The sequence below is a fragment of the Neophocaena asiaeorientalis genome, unplaced genomic scaffold (genome assembly GCF_003031525.2).
Source record: "Neophocaena asiaeorientalis asiaeorientalis breed wild unplaced genomic scaffold, Neophocaena_asiaeorientalis_V1.1 scaffold328, whole genome shotgun sequence".
Taxonomy (NCBI): Eukaryota; Metazoa; Chordata; class Mammalia; order Artiodactyla; family Phocoenidae; genus Neophocaena; species Neophocaena asiaeorientalis.
In genome coordinates, this window is record NW_020174432.1 from 361,943 (window position 1) to 385,420 (window position 23,478).

At 31.7% G+C, this 23,478-nt stretch overlaps 1 protein-coding gene across 15 annotated transcripts in view; it reads left to right on the plus strand.

Moving 5' to 3' along the window:
• The window catches only part of RIMS2 (regulating synaptic membrane exocytosis 2), a 348,709-nt gene that overhangs the window by 165,270 nt on the left and 159,961 nt on the right, over positions 1-23,478 (plus strand). For 3 of the 15 annotated variants that reach the window (XM_024756905.1, XM_024756900.1, XM_024756902.1), the window contains one exon: positions 10,173-10,205. The exons of 10 other annotated variants lie outside the window; for them this stretch is intronic. In XM_024756905.1, the coding sequence (XP_024612673.1) occupies positions 10,173-10,205 (33 nt within the window). Of the gene's footprint in view, positions 1-10,163; positions 10,206-23,478 lie in introns of all 15 variants that reach the window. 2 more of the 15 variants (XM_024756898.1, XM_024756899.1) reach the window with 2 other exon arrangements.

A 23,478-nucleotide genomic window follows, 5' to 3' on the forward strand; every position in this document is an offset into this window, starting at 1 on the left:
TAATCAAAGTGGTATATCCAAAATCATCCATATTTGATGTTGCAGTATAGCATACTTTTTTTCATTTTTGATAGTGATTTTTATCTTCCTATTTATGTTTTGCTTAGCTTAATATTATAAAATAGGTTAGTGTTTCACTATTTATGGCCAGAGGTGAATAAGTACCAGAGAATTGTTTATGGCATGGTGAAACTTCCTGGGGATTAAAATGTACATAGATAGTAACTGTCTACTTGACTTACTGCTTTAGAAACATGTGAGTAAAAAGAAAAGCAAGTGTATACTTAAGTGTTTATGAATGCTACTATGAGATTAAGATCAAATGGTGACCAGTGAGTCTTTTGATACATGACCTCCAAGAACCTACATGATCTGTACTCCCTCCACTTTCCATTCCATTACCTCTTTAACCTCGTCTTCTATGACTTTCCCTTTTGTTCACTCTGCTCCAGCCACAGAGACCTTCGTGCTTTCCTAGAACATGTCAGACATGCTCCCACCTCAGGACATTTGCATGTGCTGTTCTTCTACCTGTAATGCCCTCCCTAAATAACCATAGGATAACTCCCTTACTTCCTTAAGTTTTTCACTCAAAACCTTCCTTCTTAATGAGGATTTCCATGACTAGTCTATTCAAATTTTCATCACACCCTGCACATTTTATTTACTTCTTACCTACTTCATGTTTGTCTTCTTAGTACTTAACAATATCTGTCACAAAATATTTTACTCATTTATCTTGTTTATAATTTATTTCTCCCACTGGAATATAAATTTTATGAAAGCATAAGTTTTTGTCTATTTTTTTTTTTGCTGTTGTATCCCCAGTGCCTAGATATGCCTGGGTTATAGTAGGTGCTGAATATATATTTGTTGAATGAATGAATATTATATTATGCTACAGATAACTCCAAATGATTTTAGATAAGCCAGGTAACTCATATTCAGTGGTACCAAACTGTTAATAGTTTTTATTGAAATAATATCCCATAGCACATACATTTTTCTGTTGTTTAACGAAAGTACTAAATATGGTAGTAAAATAAATAGCCATCTTATCATAATACTAAAATGTTACAGATTTTCTCTTGATATATATGAAAATCTCTGCATTTTAGTTCCATATAAACATTTCATTTCACCACATTAAAGTAATGTTTAGCAAAATGTTTATTTCTAAAATAAAATTATTTAATATCAACTAAGAAGAAAACTTTATTTGACAAATCATTTAAATCATCATTTTCTTCATATCTTCACAAATTCTTTTATTGTAAATAGATTTTAGAATTTCCTGGAAGCAAACTTAAATGCTTTCGATTTTGAAATCTATAAAACAATTTTAAGTGTCACATTTCTATATTTAAAACATTAACTACGTACTACTGAAAGCTTATGGGAGAATTTAGGGGAAAATATTAAAAAATAATTAGATCCCTGAAGTAATTTTAGGCTCTTATTACACAAATTATCTAATGTTTCTGACAAACTCTGATTATTTTTTTTGATTTATACTAGAAGTTACATGGGAAGACCAGCAGAAAAAGGTGAATGGTACATTAAGTGATGACAAACCATTGCCGCAAAAGAAACACCAATCTGAGCCAGGTTTGTCAGGATTTGGAAAGCCCCTGAAAGCATGAGGCGATAAGCATTGCATTTCATGCTTTTTAAATATGTGTGTACTTGTTGTACCTCATTTTTCTCACTTTGGTGTGAACTTTAGACTGTGTAGAGCCTGTTTATATTAGAGTGGTGAAAACTTTATTTCAAGATTTGTTTAGAAAACTAATTACACATATTTTTGGGAAAATAACAATTATTTTATTATTAAGATTATTTCTTTAGGAAAAAAATGACTCACTTAAGCACAAATGATAACTTAACTTATATATTTGGTTATTTTGATCCAAATTAAACTACCCTCATGAGAGGTGCTTACGTCCCTAAAAAAGTACTATAGAAAGCTCAATATATTTTTTTTTAAAGTTTGTCTTCGTAGGCTATTCCTTATTTTTAATTGCAAATGCTATTGAGATATCTTACCAATTGGTAATGATTTATTTACAAATTCTGGAGCTAAAAATATTACAACAAAACCAAGATGGAATGATAGCATAGTATTCTAATTTAATAAAGAGCCTCTTCAAACCATTAATTCTACCAATAAATTGAAATGAAGTGATTTTATTTTCTCTCTCTTTCTTTTTTTGGGGAGATAAGATTAATTAAGCAGAGGACAAAAACTTGAACCAGGAGTAAAAGGAAGAGAAGCAAAATGCAGAGATAACCAATCAACTTAATAATCAGTACTACTTTTAATCAGTAGTAATTGGATGAGAGTACATGAAAATTTCATTCAAAATTTTAGAATACAGATGGATTTTTTTATAACACTATCATCATTAAATGGCTGAGTCTATAGTAATAGGGTTAATGTATTTTTATGTGGTAACTTGGTTCATGTTAAATCTCTGAAACATGTAGTTTAAAATATGTCAATATATAAATTAAACTGATTTATTAACAAGTATTCATTGCTATCCTGTAGTATGCCAGGCATTATGGTAGGCACTGAGTTACTGTGGTAGACAAGAACGATGCCGCAATTGCCCTCAGAGCTTACATTCTGGCAAAAATATGTAAGTTAAAAATAATTATAACTAAAGATTTAGTTATTATAATTGTGATAGTGCTGTTAAGGATAATAGGATGTTTTGAGAAAAAGTATTATGTTACATAACTCTGGAGAGCAAGGAAAAATGCCATAGTGCAAATGGCTTAATCTGTGAATTCTCTTTTAGTGAAACAGTTACATACTGAAAATAAGTAAATAAGTAAATAAACTGGAATTCACATTGCAAATTTAAATATATTCATGCAGTTGTAAGAAAAATATCTTACCTGTTTTTTCAAATCTTCAATTAAGAATCACTTAGCTTATTTGGAAAATAATAATTAGTTTAATATATTTCAGAGGATTTTAAAAAGTAAACAAAGTATAAAATGGGTTTTATGTTATGATTTATACAACAAAAACTATTACTCTCAAAGTGTCTCCTTGCTGTGTTGTGTGATGTAGGTTATCCTTGGTCATAAATTATTATTTATTTGTCTTGTTGGCCATCATTTCTGATTACATGAATATGTTTGTGGCCATATATATCTACGGTAAATAAATTAAATTGACTATTAAAATCATGAAAGAATGCAATATTTGGCTAAACATATTTTTTAATCTCACAAACAAAATTTTTAAAATTTCCTTTAGATATTATTAATTTGTGTATTCTCATATATTGCATTTTTTTATCACTTAAGCCTTCTAACTGAATATAAACTATGTGTGCAGTAGAGGAAAATTAATGTAATTAGAGTGCCTTAATGTCATGGTTTAAATTGCTTATAGATTTTCAATCTTGGCAGTTATGCATTTTCCTATATACTGGGAAATTCCTGGAAATTCAAATCCTAAATGTCGTGAGTAAGTATGCAATATGCTAAGGCCATATGCTGTGTTAAATTTTAGTGTTCATAAATATTTTTGTTTCTAAAAGTGAGGTAGGATATGTTGAGAATATTTTTAATTATTGAAACTTTGGAGTGATAGAATGGGAGGAAAATAGTGGGATATCAGGTGGGGCTAATTGCATTTCAATAACATGTTTATGAGCCTGGGCTTTACAGAAGACATGTTTGGATTCATTCTTTGTTTTATATTTAGATACATCTACCATATTAATAATTTAGTAATTGTAATCAGGGTTTAAAACATAATTTTTATTCACTAAAATCTGAGATCGTCTTCCATTAATAGTCAAGGATTCTTCGTCAGAGGATTATTGTAGTAAACTTGTGGCATTAGAAAAAGTTTGTAAGGACTCAAACCCAAACCCAAGATGCAAAGTTAACTATGTATCAATAACATATATCATTATCTTTTCCTTTTGGTGTTTTATGAAAATCTATGCAAGAACAATACCTGGGAATTTTGCCATTTTAAGGAGGTATACTAACAATTAAAGCATCACTTGAAATTTTTATTTTAAATATAAGACTACGGAACTGGAGGACTAAATGGCATTATATAGACTAGAAAATGGGTTAACAAATACTTAGATGAACTTTAAGTAATATGCATTAGTATCTGCTTCTTTTAAGAAAAATACATCTCTGAACTAGGGTGTTCTGAGAGAATTATGAGCAAAATGGGTGGTTTTTTTTTTTTTCAGTATTTCTAACTTAACTGACAGCAATGTAGATGAAAATCCCTGGTAAAGAGAATGATGTTTATCATATTAGTATTTTTGATGTGATCATACAATATAAGAATTCTACAAATGATTTTAAAACCCAGATTTTATGGATGATGTTCAGAGTAAATCACTAAATGTCTTCCTCATTTAGAATGTGGATTAGATTTTGTTTAGGCTGTGAAGTTAACAAAACATTCTTAATGCAAATCAAGCACATATGAGCATGGAAAATCTGTTACTTATTTTCTCAATGAGCAATCTGATTCTAGATGAGAATACTATGGCCTACAGTAATGCAGTGTTATTAAACATTGAAAACAAAGTTTAATCTGTTAAAATTTATTATTTTCGCTTTGTGAGTTTATCTGTTCTTCTAGTAATTAGGACAGTATCTGGGAAAAGAGCATATTTTTACATAAAATATTTTATCTCATATTTTACTTAAAAGTAGTGTGATGAGAAAGCTAACTTCAGTTAGACTAAATGAATGCTTTAGAACTGATATAGTTCCTTAGTTTCTCCAAAATAAAAAAGTCTTGGACTTAAATAGTTCAGAATCTACTTTGAGATGTAATTATAAATGATTTCTGATATGTTTGATTACTTGATACTATTCATAAAAAGATTGCCCACCTTGATTTGTCATTTTCTAAGTAGAAGGTATGCTATATCTAGGAAAATCTAGAATTGACTTAGCTACTTTTTCTCTAAATATCCTGAATCATGACAATGCTACTCACCTTCCTGTATCTTATCTGGAAAATAAATCCTTGTGTTTTTCTGGAAAAGTGAGGGCAATGAAACACTTTGCTGGGTTACTGTACGATTATACAGTATTTTGGAAATTGAAAATATTCAAAGTAACAAGTTGTGTTTTACTACTCGCTTTTGTGTCCATAAGCCCCTAGTTTTAGCATTGTTATGATTTAATGTATTAACCTTTAATTTTTTCCAACATGGACATTTCCATATTGTATTCTTTATGTATTTGTAACTATGGTGAAGGTAGGGATTTTCTTTTACTTAGTTCAACCTTTGGAATTATGCTTTATAAAATTTATCATCAGGAAAAGTAAATATTCAAAGGTGTATTTTGTGGGTGAATTTTATATTTAAATTTTTTCTTGACTATTTTGGTGTTATGAACTTTTGCTTCCTTTCATTATTGAATAATTCGACATTCTTTTAAAGTAGAAGCAATTTATTTCAGTCTAACTCAACATTCTAATTTAGTCTTCAAATTAGATGCTAGTCTAATTCATCTAATCTAGTAAAAATTATCGAGGCTGTGTTCTTGGTCAATATTAACAGGTTGGTAATTTCTGACTATTTCTGGGTTGTTGTAGAATGAATGTACTTTATTTTTGGCAGAAGAAAGTGACATAAAACAAGCTAAGTAAATATCTTATAGAACACAAATCAACTGACGGAATTTTGGCATTAAGTACTACTAACACCCTCAGATGTAAATACAGCATTGTTTGTTAACAAGGATGTTCTCCTGGAATAAAGTGAGATTTCATGATTTATGAATTTAGTTGCTCATTTAAAGTTAGTTCAGTTTCCTCTAAACATACAGATAAGTTTATAAGGCCAAGCCTGTACTTAAGTGACTTTCTTTTTTATGATATAGCATCCTATAGTTTGAAAATCAATTACTTTAAACACCCTCAATAAATACTCTTAAGTATGTCTTTCTTCTGCATTTAAAATTGCATTACATGTCAGACTCTAAGGATAGAATCAGAAAAAAAACTGACACAGCTAGAACTAGGAAACAAAACATTTAAAAAAGAAACATTTTTGTTAGCTTTAAAAATAGCTTAATATTTTAAAAGGTTGTACTTTGCTCATTTCAGTAGGTAGGTAGATGCTTTTGTAAATGTTCAATAATTTTATGGTTGTTGGCAAAATTATGGAAAGTAATAATTAGTTTAGAAAATAAATTCAAATAACTTAGATTGAGGAATTTTTCGACAAGATTTTTGTCACAGTGGAGAAGTTTTAGTTTGAAATCTGTAAACTTTGGTAAATACTTTGTTTTTATGTTCTAGGTCTGTCCTGATCTTTGTATCATTGAGGCGCCTACTAAGTAGATGCTTTTTTAGGCTTTATTTTGAAAGCTATCTTGCCTTCTCTCAAAGGAAGCATTCTAAGGCTCCTATGACTTTTAAAAAGCCCTCATAATTATGATTAACTTTTAATTACGTGCAAGTTCTAATATACACTTAAAGTCTTGAGGCTTCTGTTTCTTTGTCTGGAATCTTTCTAAGAGAACACTTCCTTCTATACAATATATATTGATATTTACTCAAGTACAATTAAATCTGATAATAGAACCAATATTATGTCTGCTGTTAGTCAACAGATTTTCAAATAGATATCATATACCCTTGTTAAAAACTGCATTTATATGTAAACAGGCCTCATGTCTATGCCTTTTTAAATTAAGTTGATTACAGATTATTATTTCTGTTTGAACTTGAGATGTGTTCATTTGAAACATAATGGTAGTTAATACACTATATTGGCAAGGAAAATTTTGGTTTGCACAAAATTTTACATAAAAGCTGCTACTATATTCATCCTCATAAACTTACTTTTACACCATATAATTTAATGAAAATGAGTATTTTATTATATATCTGTTTATCGTCAGTAGATTTTTATAACTTTAAGGACCAATACAGACAGGTTTATTGTGTGTGTGTGTGTGTGTGTGTGTGTGTGTGTATATAAAATTACTACTTTGCTTGATTAAGGACCATTCTTTTTACAGTTTGCACATTGATGGTACTTTAAATTTAAAAATATTTTTCCAAAATAATTACCATAAATGATATTTATCAGTTATTCATTATATTTTATTAATGTCTTTTAGTATAGTATATGAAAATGTTTTATTTCTCTTTTGTTAGCTCATGTGATGTAATGAACCTCCCCCAAATACTGTACACTCTTATTACAAAGTTTTTATATTTTCTGCATCTGAAACTAAGATCCAGCCATAGTTGTGACAGTAATAGACACCTAGGAGAGGGTATACTTTTACTATCTTTAATCACTCTAACTGGTTATTGGTTAAATGAAGTGTTGGAAAGATTTCTCATTAGAACTGCCATTAACAGCACTGAAAGTAGAATGTTTGACTGTGGCAAAGTAACGATTAAAGGAGAATTAGGGAGATAGGAAGAGTGAAGGGGGTACTCTTACCTCCTTCAAGGTTCACTGAAGTCTGAAATTCATTACAATAATATATATGAAATAAGTTTTTATAGTTTATTGCCATTTAAATAAGACCTAGGTATTTAAAGGATATAGTTTCTCTTTTTAAATGTGGCTGGTTTAATACAAATAGTATATATTAAAAACTGTAACCACGAAGAAGAAAAGAAAGTCAAAAATTTTTTAAATATGTTTGGTATAATTGAAAGTTATACATTGAAATTTTATGATTTAAATTAGTATTCTATCTGCTAATTAAAGTTAAGTGATTTTTTTATGTAAGATTAATTATGATCTATTTATTAATGGATCATATTCACATAGTGATGGAAAAATGATTTAATGGGCACTTTCAGTTAATAGGGAGATCCTGGTCAAAATCTTTCATTTTCATCCTTTTCTAAAATATGAATTTTGTATTATTTTCTAAAAACAATTAAATTGTTGGTGCTAAGTTATATATTCCTCACAAGAGTAAAAAGTATTGGTGAATTACTTGCATAGTTGTACCATGTACCTCTTTTCAAAAACGTTCTAATTAATACTATGTAATAAAATGTCCAGTTCAGGTATCAACATAAAAAGATTTTTTTCCCTTACTAGACTTTTTATTTCACATGTTTTTATTGGGTCATATAGCATCTAGTAGAAAGAAATTTGACCTGGTAATCAGGAAACCTCTGTTCTATTTCTGGTTCTGCCATTGAACTTGTTTTATGACCTTGGGTAAGTCACTTGAACTCTATGTGCTTCAGTTATTCTCTATAATAAATTAATAAATGGGTTGGAAAGAAATTTGAATGTTTTAAATCCATACAACATGAAAAATATTGCCTCAATGCCATTATAAAATAGTCAATGTACAGGAAAATACTACGTAGTGAAAGGATATTTATTTATGTTGTTTTTATGTTGTCTGCAAAAAAATAAAATGTTTTCTTAGAGGTAGAATATACTTAAGCAGTTATTTCATCCAATTCATACCAATTTCAATTTAGCATGTGTGGAAACTTCGTTAGTAGTGTGGTAAATGTGTATATAGGGAAATTTTGCCTATAAAACATAATGCAAAATATGGTACAATTCAGCATTAACCTATGATGTTAATATAGCTCAGATTTTTCTATTTTATCTTCTTTGAGAAATGGGTGGACTGGGGATGCAAAAGAAAATATGGCATATAACATGTTAATGTAGGAGTACATTTCAGGAGGATAATACTTTTCTAGTGGTCGATCCTATTGGCAAAGTCTAGTTTGTAATATAATCGTGATGAGATTTACTGTCTAATTTTGAACAGGTCAAAGGTGTGCTCACATAATAATCAAAATGACATTGTTAAGTTTCAAAATGGTCATTTTTTTTCAGTTCTCTATAATAGGATTTCTCTTTTCTCTTAGAAAAAAAGTTTTGGATATCTCAGCCCTTCTTTCCTAGTGGAAAATTTTCATTTTCTCACTATTCAGAGAAAGAGATAAATTTGTTATTGGAAAGATTTCTCTCAAGAGTTATCATTTCAATATATCAATATTCCAAATATATTTTGGTATAACATGTTTTTCTATAAATCGCTCAGAAACTATGATACAAGTATTGCAGAAATGAATGTGGTGTTTTGAATTACGAACTTTGTAGTACCTAATTTGAAGCTAAGAAGGTAATTAAAATAGGACATTTTGGTTTTGTGTTATATTGTTTATCTGTATCAGTCATACTAATACTAACTCAATATCTTTTGGAAAAAAGTTTTCTTAGAATGCTCAGTTTAGCAGACATTTCCTGCTTAATCACTATATAAAATGTCTTCTGAACTTCTCCACTACCAATGGGTAAAGAAGTGTTTCCAAAATATGTGCTGTATCTGTTATAGTAGATGTTGGACTTGGATGGGCAAATTTAAATGGAAACATCAATGATCTGTTATGTGGTGTCTGTAAGAATTTTCTGAATAAGTAAGCCTCATAAGGGAATATGATCAAAGAAAATTTGTCTAAACTGAAGGTTAACTTGAATCTTTAATATTTAACTGAAGCCATATATTTCAGCTACTCTTTTTTATAATGAGTTTTATTATATTTGTTACTCTCTAGAATATTTTTATAATAATATTTTGCTGTACTGAAGTAACTCAATGAATTATTGGCCTAATGGTCATACTTATTTTCATGTATGTACTCGTCAATTTAGGAAACTTAAAAGGCACAGAAGTCTGATCAAGCTATTTTTATTGCTCTTTTTAAGATGATTCAATTAAGTTCTTTCCTTTCAATGATAAGTAAAAGTTCTAAAAGCATTTTCACAGATCTTAAATGGACTCAGTAATGTCTTAAACAATATGGTCATACAAGTAATGTTGTTTTTACTAATGGTATCTTTCTTCAGCATCACTGTTCAGGATTGGCTGTCCATAAATAATTGTAAACTTTTGAATCCTCTTTATTTCTACACTAACTTTATTTTTCTGATCCTGCTAACCCATAGTGGCTTAACCAGTTCACCATCAGTTCTTCCATACTTTTTTTCTTTTAATATGGTATGTATATGATTATATCTTCCCTACAATTGTGCACAGGATCTTTTCTCAAAATGATTTGAGGCCCTTTCCTTCAGTGTCACTTTTTACCTTTTGAGTACATCCACTCACATCCATCTCCTTTGTCTATGTCTGTCCATTACACGATGTGATCACAGAAGAAGTGGACTCCACAAGGAGAAGACATGCAGGTCTGTCTCTTCTACTGCTTTTCTTTGTTATTTTTCATTTATCTAACTCGCCTTAGAAATCTTTTACTGTTTTTTACTTATTTTATAATTTTTCATTCTCTTCCTATATTAACAAAATGTTAAATCTGCAGGCATTTTTATTTTAGATAGTTGTATATTCAACTTTTAACAGCAACTGCTCCAATTAGATAGATGGATAAAAATAAAATGATTAATTTTATGTCATAGGTGTATATGCATTTTTTCCATAACTGGGTAAACTAACTCCAGATTCACATATATGTATATTTATATTTAGTCAGGTAGGTTAAATTAACAAATTAATCATAACTTGTACTTCAGTTTATTTGAGGCTTAAAACTTGTTTTCAGCTTTTTAGTACATAATTCTAAAAGTATTTTATTTTTATCTTGAGTTCAGCAATGTGCTAGATTATGGAAAATACTAAAGACCTAATACATGCCCTAAACAAGCTATCAGCATCACAGAGGAGTTAAAGTATGTGGGTAACATGCTGTGTTTATGTGCTAATGTGGATGACTCTAACAATATATTCTACAAAGGTATAAAGTCAAATAAAATTTGCTTCAAATAGATGGCCAGACAAAGCTTCATGAAAGAAGTAACACTTGGACTAAAACTTGAACATTCATTCAACACATTTATTAAGCACATGCTGTGTGGTACTGTTCTAGGTGCTGGAAATAACAGGACACACAAAATGGCCCCCATCCTCATGGACTTTTTCTAGTGTGCGTTTAACAAGTAAACTCAATAATATTATAGGTGCTATGAGAAATCTATATATACATGATTTATGTATATATAGACTACAATGGAATCACAAAGGATGGTGTTATTATTTCCACCTGAGCACTATGGATATTAGTTCAAGAAAGACTTCACAGAAGCAATAATCCTTGAGTTGAACGTTAAAAACCAGAAATATTTGGCCTTGTGTGTAGAGAATATGACGGGCAGAGGAAACAATGTGGTAAAATGGCTTCAAACAAGTTTAGACAAAAGAAGGCAGGGGATCTTTGCTATTGTTTCCTCCATTTCTTTTTCATTAATTTCTGATCTGATTTTTATGATTTCTTTATTCTGTATGAAGCAGAAGCTAACACACCATTGTAAAGCAATTATACTCCAATAAAGATGTAAAAAAAAAAAAGAATTTTAAAAATTAAAGCCTAGTTGTTTCTTTTCAAAAAAAAAAAAGAAGGCAAGGGAGGGTTTCTGAAGATTGTGTAAGTTATTGAGGTGTGTAAAGCAAGAGAGAGACATGATCAGATATTTGTTTCTAGAAAGACTACTTTGGAAACTAGGTAAAAAATGGAGCGGAGCTATATAAGCAGAAAGATCATTTATAAGGATATTGCATAAATCAACTAAGAGATCATAATGGGCTGAATCAATAGAGGCAGTAGATACATGAGAAGTTATTTAAAGATGTAAAATCTATAAGACAGTTGTCGATTGGATATTACTGATGCAAGGAAAAGGAAGAATAAGATAATCTTGTGTGACTGAAATGTTTGGATATATGGTGGTATATTTTATCTTACAGGGAATATGGGTTGAACAAATATTTAAGTGCAAAATAAAGACTTCAGTTTAGGGATGGGTTAGTTTGAGTTTCCTTTGGAACATTTAAGTGTAAATATCTAATAGCATTCATTGGATGTATGGGTCTGGAACTCTGGAGAGAAGTCTGGGCTAAATTATTGCAATCACAGTATTCTTTTTAGCATGAAAATGATTCCCTTTTTTGTTTTGTTTCTTTGATTGTTCTGAATATTGTCCACTGGTATGTATTTCAAATTTTCACTTCAATTCTTATTATATTTGCTTGGCATCTATACCATATTTTGAGTGCTGTGAGCTTTCATTTGCCATTTTGTTCTACTTGCATTATGTTCTAAAAGGTAAAGAGAAGTAACATTCGTTGTAGGGGAAGTTTAACATAAGTGTATATTTGTATACATATAAATGCACATATAAACTGTTACGGAAATTTCTCCAAATTTTCAATTATTGATTTACTACCAAACTTCTCATTACATATTCTATTTATTTTATAGATATTCTCTGTTCTTCATTACATTCTATATTTAATGGACTTAATATTATTAACAAAAGTCTAAGACACAGGTACTCAAGATTGCTCAGTCATGGGGAGTTCCCTGGCGGTCCAGTGGTTAGGACTTTGCTCTTTCACTGCCGAGGATGAGGCTTCCATCCCTGGTCAGAGATCTAAGATCCTGCAAGACACACAGCATGGCCAAAAAAAAAAAAAAAGTACGAGATTGCTCAGTCATGAAAACAATAACCCTAGTACACTGAAATCTTATCAGAAAATGAAAATCACTCAGTTTATAAGGAGGCACATAATGTCAACTCTATGTTCAATTCTGTGTTAGATAGCTTAGATGTTATGAGAGACACAGTAGATTGGAGAAATTTTTTATATAAGTTTAAGCTTAACATTTTATTAAGTAATATTGTGATCTTTTAACCAAAAAGTCTCAAATGAAATATGTATATGTACATAAATATAAAAACATCACATCATATATGAAAGCTACTATTGATAAAGTGTAATACTTAATTCTTTAAAGCCTCAAATATAAGAGAAGAGAGTTAAGAAAGTTCATGGACCTTGAAATAATAGGAATACCCAAACATGGAATAAACATGGTTTTGAGCATTTCTTCCTTGTGTGGGGTGGTGTGGAGGAAATTGGAAAGATTATTAGAAGTCAGGAGATCTAGTTTTAGCCCTAATCTTGCTAGTGAACTGTGCATTAAGAACTTAATCCTGATTGTAAAATGTTACTGCTAAATTCTCAAAATATTATTCATGCCCTGTTAATACTATGACATTCAATTTTACCTAGGCCAATTGTCCGGTTTAACTCTCTTTCATAAGAATATCTGTGTTGGAGGAAGTATTGTTCTGGTAAGAAACAGTCTGAGAAGCAGTATTAGAGCAGACTATACAGCTGGACTGCCTGGTCAGTCTCACCACTTACTTGCTGTGTGATTCTGAGAAAGTTGCTCTCTCTGCCTCAGATTCCTCACCTGTAAAATGGAGATAATAATATTGGGTTGGCCAAACAGTTCCTTCGGTTTTTAAGTAAAAATAAAAGACACATTTTTTCATTTTCACCAAGAACTTTATTGAACAACGTATTCACTGTTTTGTTCCGCTGCCTTCTGCCATTTTTCAGGCAACTTCATAATTCCACCTTCCCAAAACATTTAATCTTTTTGAGCAAAGAACTGTTACAGGTGCCTTTTATAGTCTTCCAGGGAATTGACATTTTTTCCATTAAGAGAATTTTGTAAAGACCTAAATAAATGGAAATCTGAAGATGCAATGTCTGGTGAATACAGTGGATGAATCAGAACTTCCCAGCCAAGCTGTAACAGTTATTGCCTGGTCGTCAAAGAAACATGCGGTCTTGCATTATACTGATGGAAGATTATGCATTTTCTGTTGACTAATTCTGGACAGTGCACAAATTGTTTTTGTGTTTCTGTTGTGTTTTTACCTTTCTTGAAATCACAAAGCATAATATGCGGAAAATGTTGCTCTTTTTCTTCCATCTTCAATATTAAAATGGCTACACAAAAATTCACCAATTTTGGTAAGTTTTTTTAAAATGCATGCTGATATGACAACTGTCACAATAAAATCTAACAAAATTGTTTCGAATGAAGTTAAAGACAACTAAGTGCTACTAGAGCCATCTTATGGAAATAACCAAACGAACTTTTTGGCCAACTGAATACTGCTACGTCAAACTGCTTTTGTAAGGATGAAATCAGTTAATATTTAATATGTAAAGCACCTAAAAACAGTGTCTGGCACATAGTAAGCACTATACAAGTGAAGCTATTATTGTATAAAACATATTAAAAAAGTTTTTATTTCGAATCCGCTGTATTGAAGCCAATGCATTTTGATGTGTAAGCATTCTTTCAATGATATGATAGAAAGATAAAATTAATTTTTTTTTTTATGCATTACACATATCTTATACTAGTTTGTGGCTACCAGTTTGGGAGCTAGTTGTCGTACAAAGTTGTGCATCAGGACTGCTACACCAGAAATGAACGTTATCATTTCTGAGACAAGAGAGTTGGATAGAAACAGCAAGAACATTGAACCCATTTAGGTCTGAATTCTAAACCAAGTTTTGTCACCCGCTAGGGACGAGACTTTGGGCAGCTTACTATTAAACAGAATGAACTGTGGTGAGATTGAGTTAATTATGTTTAATGAAAGCATAAAAGAGCTTTCCTCTGGAGGGAGAAAGCCTTTCTAAGAATAAAAGCAGTGAAGTAAATTTAAAAAGAGAGATCTGACTACAATGTCTCAGGTATAAACTTCAAAATATAAAAATCAGCATAAACAAGTTAAAAGGCAAACAACACATTGTGAAACATTATTTGCAGCAACTCAGAGTATTAAAAGCCTTAACACCTGAATCACTTTGTTGAACAAATTATATATTCTATAAAACTCTAATAGAAAAATGGGCAAAAGACATATACAGACATTTCACTAAACAAGAAATTCAGTGGTCAGTAAATATATAAAAAATATTTTTTTCATAACCATATAGGTGACTTTTTTTTTTTAAAGATACTATGTTCTACCTACTTAAAAAACAGCATTCTGATGCTGGGGAGAGTATGGTAAAATAGTGGCAGCATAATTTAATATTTCTAAAAAGCAATTTTTTTAATATACACCAAGGGCCTTAAAAATATTTGCAGATTCTGATATGGTGCAAATAGAGATTCAGATAAAAATGTATGTACAAGTTTCACTAAAGCATTTTTTGTAGCAACAAAAAGGATGCTACCGTGAATGTTAAGTAATGGAGGAATGGGTAAATAAATTATGATATATATCCAACCATCTAACTGAATAATTTTATTGACATAGAAATGAGAAACAATTATTTCTATATTTTTTGTAATTTGAAAAAAATTGAAAGTAGTAATACTTGTAAAGAACTTGTCATGGAGTTTTGTCCATACTAGATAATCAAAAAATGGTACTTCTTTTAAATTATTACTACTAAAACAAATTATACCAAAGGTTATTTTTTCAGAAAGATATACTTATTTAGCTCTTCACTTATGATTTATGTTTGTTATTAGCAAAATCATGGGTTTTGCAATAGCGTTTTGAATCTAAATTTAATATATCAATAATCTACGTAAACAATGAATGAGTAAGGAGTTCAGATAATATACCCACTTCTAGGATTGTTTAAAAATGGAGAGAAAAATATTTTAATAGTAGAGCTGGGCATTGGACTGTGCTTATTGACCAGTTTGGTTGTCTATCTGTAGCACGAGAAACAAGACAAACTACTTAATTCTAGATATTTTTAAAAAACAAATATGCTTTACTTAAAGGACAGTCAAACAAGTAATGTTTTATCCTCTATTGTCCTATTAAGGAAGCACGAATGTTGATGTAGCAGTAAAGTGTGAGATTTGAAGGCCTCTGTGATCTTAGGCATCATAATCTCTCCAAGTTCCAGCTTCATCTTTAGTAAAAGAGAGTTGATAATTTGTGTGTGTGTGTGTGTGTGTGTGTGTGTGCGCCTCTGCATATACTTTCAATCCTCAGAAGAATAAAAACAAATGACAAGCCAAAATGAAAAAATTTCTATTTCAACAGTAAGCAAACGAATGCCAAAAAAGGAAAAATAAACCAAAAACCTGAGCTACCACTTTTCTCATATAGGATTGAAAGATTGTTTTAAAGATTAGATAAATTTTTCATAAAGTGTCTGGCAGGTAGCTAAAAAGTTACTTTTAATACATATGTCATGAATTGTTCAAACTATTCAAATTCCTTCTCAATGTTTTTTGAACACCAATGTATATATTTTCTACTCAGAATTATAGTTAATTCTAGATTTGCTGTGTAAATAATGATAGCGTTTATTAAGAGAGGAAGAAAAATCCAAAGCAGAGGTTATTAAGATACCTTTATAAAATACACAATCTGCAAGTTTGACTATGCCAGACGCATAATTCTATAGGTATCATAATGGCATATTAAACTATCATATATCACAATTGGCTGAATTAAAAGAGAGGTATTTCTGAAATTCTTATTCCAGTGATACAAAGGTATTTCACAGCCTGAAAATTCATTGTTCAACAAATATCTACTGAATATTTATTATATGTCAGGTGTTATTCTAGGTGTTGGGGATATAACAATGACAACAGCAGACAAGGTCTCTCCCGTTGTGAAAATTATATTTTTGGGAGGGTTAATGGCCACTAAATTCGGTAAGTTTAGATAGTTATAAGTGCTATTAAAAACACTTATGTAACCTACTGCAACTGGAATGAGGAAGAAGTTATTTTAAATGGAGTGATCCAGGAAGTCTTGTCTGAAGAAGTAATATCTGAACTAAACCAGGAGAATAAGAAGAACCCAACTATGTAAAGGAGCCAGGAGATACATATGTAATTAAAATCAATAAACAAAAGGTAAAATAAGGGCATTTAAATTTCAGGAGAAGAATTATTTTTGCTGTAAAATTTTTATTTATTTATTTATTTTGCGGTACGCGGGCCTCTCACTGTTGTGACCTCTCCCGTTGCGGAGCACAGGCTCCGGACGCGCAGACTCAGCGGCCATGGCTCATGGGCCCAGCCGCTCCGCAGCATGTGGGATCTTCCCGGACCAGGGCACGAACCCGTGTCCCCTGCATCGGCAGGCGTACTCTCAACCACTGCTCCACCTGGGAAGCCCCAGAGCTATACTTTCTTCATTCATCTGTCTGGAAATCTGAAATATTTAAAACTCATCTGCCACTGACACTTAAATGCCTTTTCAGAAAAATGTTTTACAGTGGGGTTTCCCTGGTGGCGCAGTGGTTGAGAGTACGCCTGCCGATGCAGGGGACACGGGTTCGTGCCCCGGTCCGGGAAGATCCCACATGCTGCGGAGCGGCTGGGCCCATGAGCCATGGCCGCTGAGTCTGCGCGTCCGGAGCCTGTGCTCCTCAACGGGAGAGGTCACAACAGTGAGAGGCCCGCGTACCGCAAAAAAAAGTATAGCTCTGGATGGTAGTTATGGTTAAAATATATTTTTAAAATTATTTCAGTTGAAAGGAAAATGTACATATTGTTAAGCCAAGTTAGTAAGCAAGTTATTTAATAAGTATTAACATATACACAATACTTGCTGGATATTCATAAATCATGGTAAAAGCACATCATGATTGCTTTTAGATCACTTTCTTCCTCTTTGCTTGTTTAAAGGTCTACATTTTAATATCTATAAAAATATTGTAATACAAATGGGTTGGCATGAGCAACAAATAGGTTTAATATAAAAAAGGGTAAGTTGGCATGAATGTATTGGAGATAATTGCCAAGGGAATGTAAATTAGGTTATAATTTAGCTGAAGAGAAAGATGTGACTTGACAGATGGTGGTTTCTTTTATCAGCCTGCTTGAAGGCTTGAGGCGATGGGGTGTGGGATGTGAGGGTAGGGATGAGGAAGGGAACTAATAATGGGAAAGGCAAAGTTTAACGGAAAATGAAAGACAATAAACAGAAGTATTGCATTAATTAATTACATGATGCAACTGATGGGAAGAACCTAGTCATAGATTATAAGGTCATGCAGAGTGTGAAGGAAGTTGATTGCCCAATTCAAAGTAAGGGATGAGAATCAGAAGGAATCTCTAAAAGGAAGATTACAGATTAAAAATGACTATATCACAGGTTAAGATTGGGCTCATAGGGAAATAAGTTGAAGAAACATTACCAAAAAAGAAAATTAGCCAAAGAGGAGATTCAGCTAGAAACGAAAAAGGGAAGTTTTAAAAGGGAGAACATTGGGAAGAAAAAAGAATTAAACAAGAGTTGAGAGTGGTGTGTTGAGAGAGAGTCATTTCATGACTAAATATTTCAGATTATAAGTTTTGGAGAACAGACCAATGTCAGCCACCTTACAAATTTTCTAATGAGTAAAATTGAAAAACTAATAAGTCCTACCACAAACAGCTGTGCTGATTGGGTAACATAATTATAACACATGCAAAGCGCTTAGCACAATTCCTGGCATGTACAGAGTATTACTATCATTGTTAAGAACTTAATTGTGTAAGAACATTAGTATCAAGTTCTAGAATGCAAGATTTTAACTGTGTATTTTTAAAAGCGTTGTTACATTTCATTTGCTATGCCTTGTTCAAATAAAATTTTAGTGTAAAAACATTATTGAAGAAAAAAGCTAGATCAAAATCTGATCAGTGGTTATCTGAGCTGGCAGACAGAGGACTGACAGCAAAGCTACACCAGGGAACACTTTAGGGTGACAGAAATACTCTGTAGCTTGCAGCGAGGCTGCATGACTATATATATTTATCAAATGTCATAGACCTTTGTACCTAAGTAGTGTGAATATTAATTTTTGTAAATTATGCCATAATAAATCTGACTTTAAAAATTATTGAAAATATACAAAGTTAAAATGAATTTTAATATATTACTCAAACAGTACTAAATATATGCTAATAGAAAAACTTACTTAATCTAACACAACTCAAGCAATTAAGAGCCAAGTCCCACCCCAACACAGAGCATGGTAATGGATAGGGTTGACCTACAGCTTCAGAGAGAAAAGATGACTACAGCAGATGAGCTGGGAAACCAAGAAAGGACTAAAGCTTTGAGTCTAAAGCAGTGGTCAGTTAACCAAGAAAGATCAAGAACAAGCAAGGCAATTACCAAAGAAATAGATTCTGGATATTTTAGACATTTACTGATAACTAAAGGAAGAGCAGACATGAGAAGTAACTTTAACTTGTTTGGGACAAGCTGAGTTTTAGGTGCTGATGGGGATTTTAGGTGCATTTAGGAGATAACCAGAAATGTGAATCTTAGGGTTACAGGAAAGGCGAAGGTAGGAGCCCTCATCATGGAAGTGACAGTTGAAGCTGTAGATTTAGACAGAATCACTCAGTGATAGAATAAAACTTTAGGAAATGTATGTATTTGAAAGATGGACTGAGAAAGATGAGCCAACACAATGTCTGGTAAAGAGTGAACTAAAGGAGTGGCATTCAAGTGCACGGCCAAACAGTTGAAGGAGAGAATGTCAAGGATAGTGTAGTAATTATATGCAATGCTGCAGTGAGGGCCAGTAGAATGGTTCTGAGGAATGATCACTGGGTTTGGCAAATATGACATTTGGGGGAACCTTTGAGACATAAGTTTCATAATATCAGACTTAACTACAGTACTCAGTGGTAAAGTTTTTCTTTGAGTAAAGTCACCGTGAAATAAGAGGGAACCAGCAGTAACCAGATAACATATTGCACTTGACTCAGTATTGGAGATACAGTAAGAGGCTCTCTACATTTGGGTATTCTAACTTTATAGCGCAAATATATAAGGCTCACTTATACAGGCACAAATGCTCACATCATGTAAAAATCCATTGTTTTTATACTAGATACGGTGGGCCCCACTTACCAAACTTGGAATGGTGATGAATAATTGATAACTTGGAAGTTAATTCCACATACTATAGATTTTACTCTTGGGAGACCCAGTGTAAGAACTAGCTCAAACAAGGGGATTGGGAGGGTTTGGGCTTGGAGTAGTTGCAAAACTAGGACTCAGTGATCAAAACCAACTTGAACTTTGCATTTCCTCAATCACAGATTTCAGAAATGCTGTCAACATTTTGGATAATTTTAAGTCACTGTAGTATAAATTATTTTAATCCATAACTGAGTTTCCCACCCTTTGTAAATACTATTTTTAATTCTAGTTTATAAATTGAAAAATTCAGATACGGATCAGTTAAATAACTTACTCCAGTCATTTAAAGCTGCAGTTTAAACCGAAGGAATCAGATTTGGTGCCAGAATCCATGCCCTTAACCTCAGGAAATGGGCACTTTATCTGTGACAAGGTGGAGAATGCAAGAGGGGACATTTTACTGCGAACAACATGAAAGAACAATACTAGAGGTCTAGGAAGAGGAGAGCAGGAAGAGAGGAATTCAGAAAGGGAACACTAATGTCAGTGGAGACCACTCAATCCAATTTGCAGTTTTATTTAAGGATCCTTAGTGCAGCTGATACTACCATGTGGGTATTTGGAAAGTTGAATGAAATTCATTTCAGTCTCTAACTTAGGTTAGTCTCTCCTGATGCCTCTTCATCTGATCCTCATCCTTCTTTCTCTGAGTGATCTCATCTAAATTTTATTCCTCTTTCTTCTCAGTATTGAACAGGAATGTTTTGTAACATGTCCCTATTCATGAAATACTTAGGATGCATTTCTTTGAATTCTGAGAGAGTTGTATACTGTGTGACATTAGTTGCTCCATATACTGATTCTTGTACCATTGACCAATAGTAATCAAATTAGCATCCTTGGAGCAAGAAATACAGCTTGATGTCCAAGCACAAGTACTCCTTGAAAGCCATATATCTAAATCCTTCATTCAAGGGTATATATAGATTTATTGTTAGTTACCAATTTACAATTTAAATTAACTGTCAATATTTCTAAGTATATTTAAATTTCTATTTTTTTCTAAACAAACAAATGTAAAGATGCATTTAAATTTCTTTATTATGCTCCTTTCATATCTTCTGTGCAATCTTTTGATGTGTGTAAAGAGTGGATGTAGTTGAAATATATCTTAAGGATATGTTAATTAGGCCCCAGATGTGGGACACAGTGGTCTGTGATAATTGTGTCATACCAAAACACAATAGGAGACAAGTCATACTCATGGTAATAATACGTGCTACTCTGTGGATGATCTCTTCCTTAATGTAGATTTTAGCTATCAGGGAAAAGTCAGAACATTCCAAAGTGCTGAACACATATGAGAAATAGTTTATTAACCTGATGAATCTGACTCATGTTTTTATCTTTTATCAATGGTTATTGCATTTTTTCTTAGAAGCAATTTTAATGATAATCATTGCATTCCTTCTTTAAGGCCTTTCATTTTAGGATTCAGTTTATCCTCTGAACTAAAGATTATTTTAAAGATATAGGAATTGTGACTAACAAGTTTAAAATACTTAAGTTATTAGAAGGTTACTAAACATTTTCTCCTAAAGATGTCACTGTACACCCTGCAACAAATATATCAATATGTAGGTGAAACAGTTACACTTTAGCTAGTCTAAAAGATGCTTCTAGATTAGATCACCTTTATGATTTTTTTCCTGGGCAAAGTTCCTGGTTTAATGAGCTTTTCAATTTTCTCTTTCCCTCCCTTCCCCTTTGTTTGCCTTTCTCCTTCCCTCCCTTCTTTCATCCCATTCCTCTCCCTGCCTCTGTACACACACACACGCACACACACACATGCATACACACATTCTATAAAGGAAATTTTAATGAATGCAATACCAGGGCAAATAGAGCAAGAATTTCTAGTACACTTTACATTATCTATATTGATGAAGTAGGTATTACAATATAAAAGAACAAACAAACATCATTTGCCTTCAGAATTAACTAACCAGAGAGTTGTAGAGCAGAAGGAATCATAATGAGTATCTGGTCCAAAATTATTCATTTTACAGATGATGAACTTTATGCTCAGAAGGGTGAAATGAAGTGCTTGCAGTTATAGGGCTCATGAAATTAAGACTCGAGCCCAAGTCTTGACTCTCACCTTCTAAACCAGTGCTGTTTTTAAGATTTTCTTCAATCCTATGTATCATAAATATACTCATTACCCTAAATCTGGGCAATTCCAAAGCCCTATCAACTCTGTGATGATTACCTCCTCTGCACTCTCCATGGACAAAACCCTGATCTTCCACCGTGATCCCAAGTACATCCTGATTTTACATGTTGAAACCTAAAATGGTGCTAAAATCCAAGTCCTCTGAATAATAAAATCTCAGTAAGTCTGTTCACTGAATGTAGATGTCAAAAGTAGACATACTCTGTTTCCTGAGATCAGTAGATCACTCCTTATAACTTATGTCCTAAAGTAGTTTGCATATTAGTTTCTTTTGACTATAGTGAAAGGAGTCTGAAATTTATCTATAACATCTGCTTTGAAGTATTATTTAATGAATATGGCAGAGAGTTAATAGAGAAACAGATACACAGGTAACCTACGTATCTAAAACAGATCATAAAGGTTTAGAACATAATTCAAAAGACTATAGCCCATAACTATGAACCTCACAGTGGGACACAGTTTATGTTTCTAGAACTCTTATGTTTCATTTAATTCCACATTTTACTTAGGCAATTATGAAGTTCAGTTTTCCTGCATTCTTAGGAGCAAATAAGTAAACACATTATAAGAAAAATAAATTATATTTTCTTTCATTCCAAATGTGTTATTTCCTAGTGACAGCAGTAGAAAAATCCTCAAAATTGATTGATTTTGAAATAATTATTCCTCAAAATTTGTGTATCTTAGTTGCACAGTTAAGACTAAGTTTATTTACACTTTAAAAGAAAATGCTTCTATTTGCCCTAGTAGTAATAGAAAACAATCTGGTGCATAATTTTTAATTTTTTCACAATATTTATTTCCATATTTTTTCTCAATTTAATGTTTTCCAATATTTGTTATTCCCTGCAATACATCTCTTTTAACAAATAATTTAACTAACAAAAGTGTACTTTTTATGTGGTTCTAGTATATGATAAAGTTTTTGTCTAAAAATATGAGAAAATTCATTACAGGCAAGTGATTGTGAAGAAATCATTTTAAAGTAACTTCTTTAACTTTTGTTGCATAGTTTCTTAAGTCCTACACTTGAAAAAACTAATATGGAAAATTTAAAAACATGTCAGATCATTTTTTATATTAACATTCATAAAAATTGGAAAGATCTGCACTTTATTGCATTTGGCAGTATTTCTTATTTTGTACCACTTTTAATCAATATACCCACAGCTTTTATTTAACAAATATTTGTCCCTAAGATAAATCAAATAATGAATGATTGCATATTTGCATCTTAAAAATTATTTAACATTTATTTCCAAAGCATTCTATCAAATCATGACAAAAATACAAGGTTTTCAAACTGGATAATTTGTCCTTGTTCACATAAACATTATATTTTGTGTGTTTTTAAAATTTTTTTCTGTATAATGTATAATCATTGTGGATACTTTATAAACTATATATTAACCCAAATAAAAAACCAAAAGCACTTATACTAACTTCTGATAACCACTGATAACTGATAACTACTCTGGTGTGTAAATC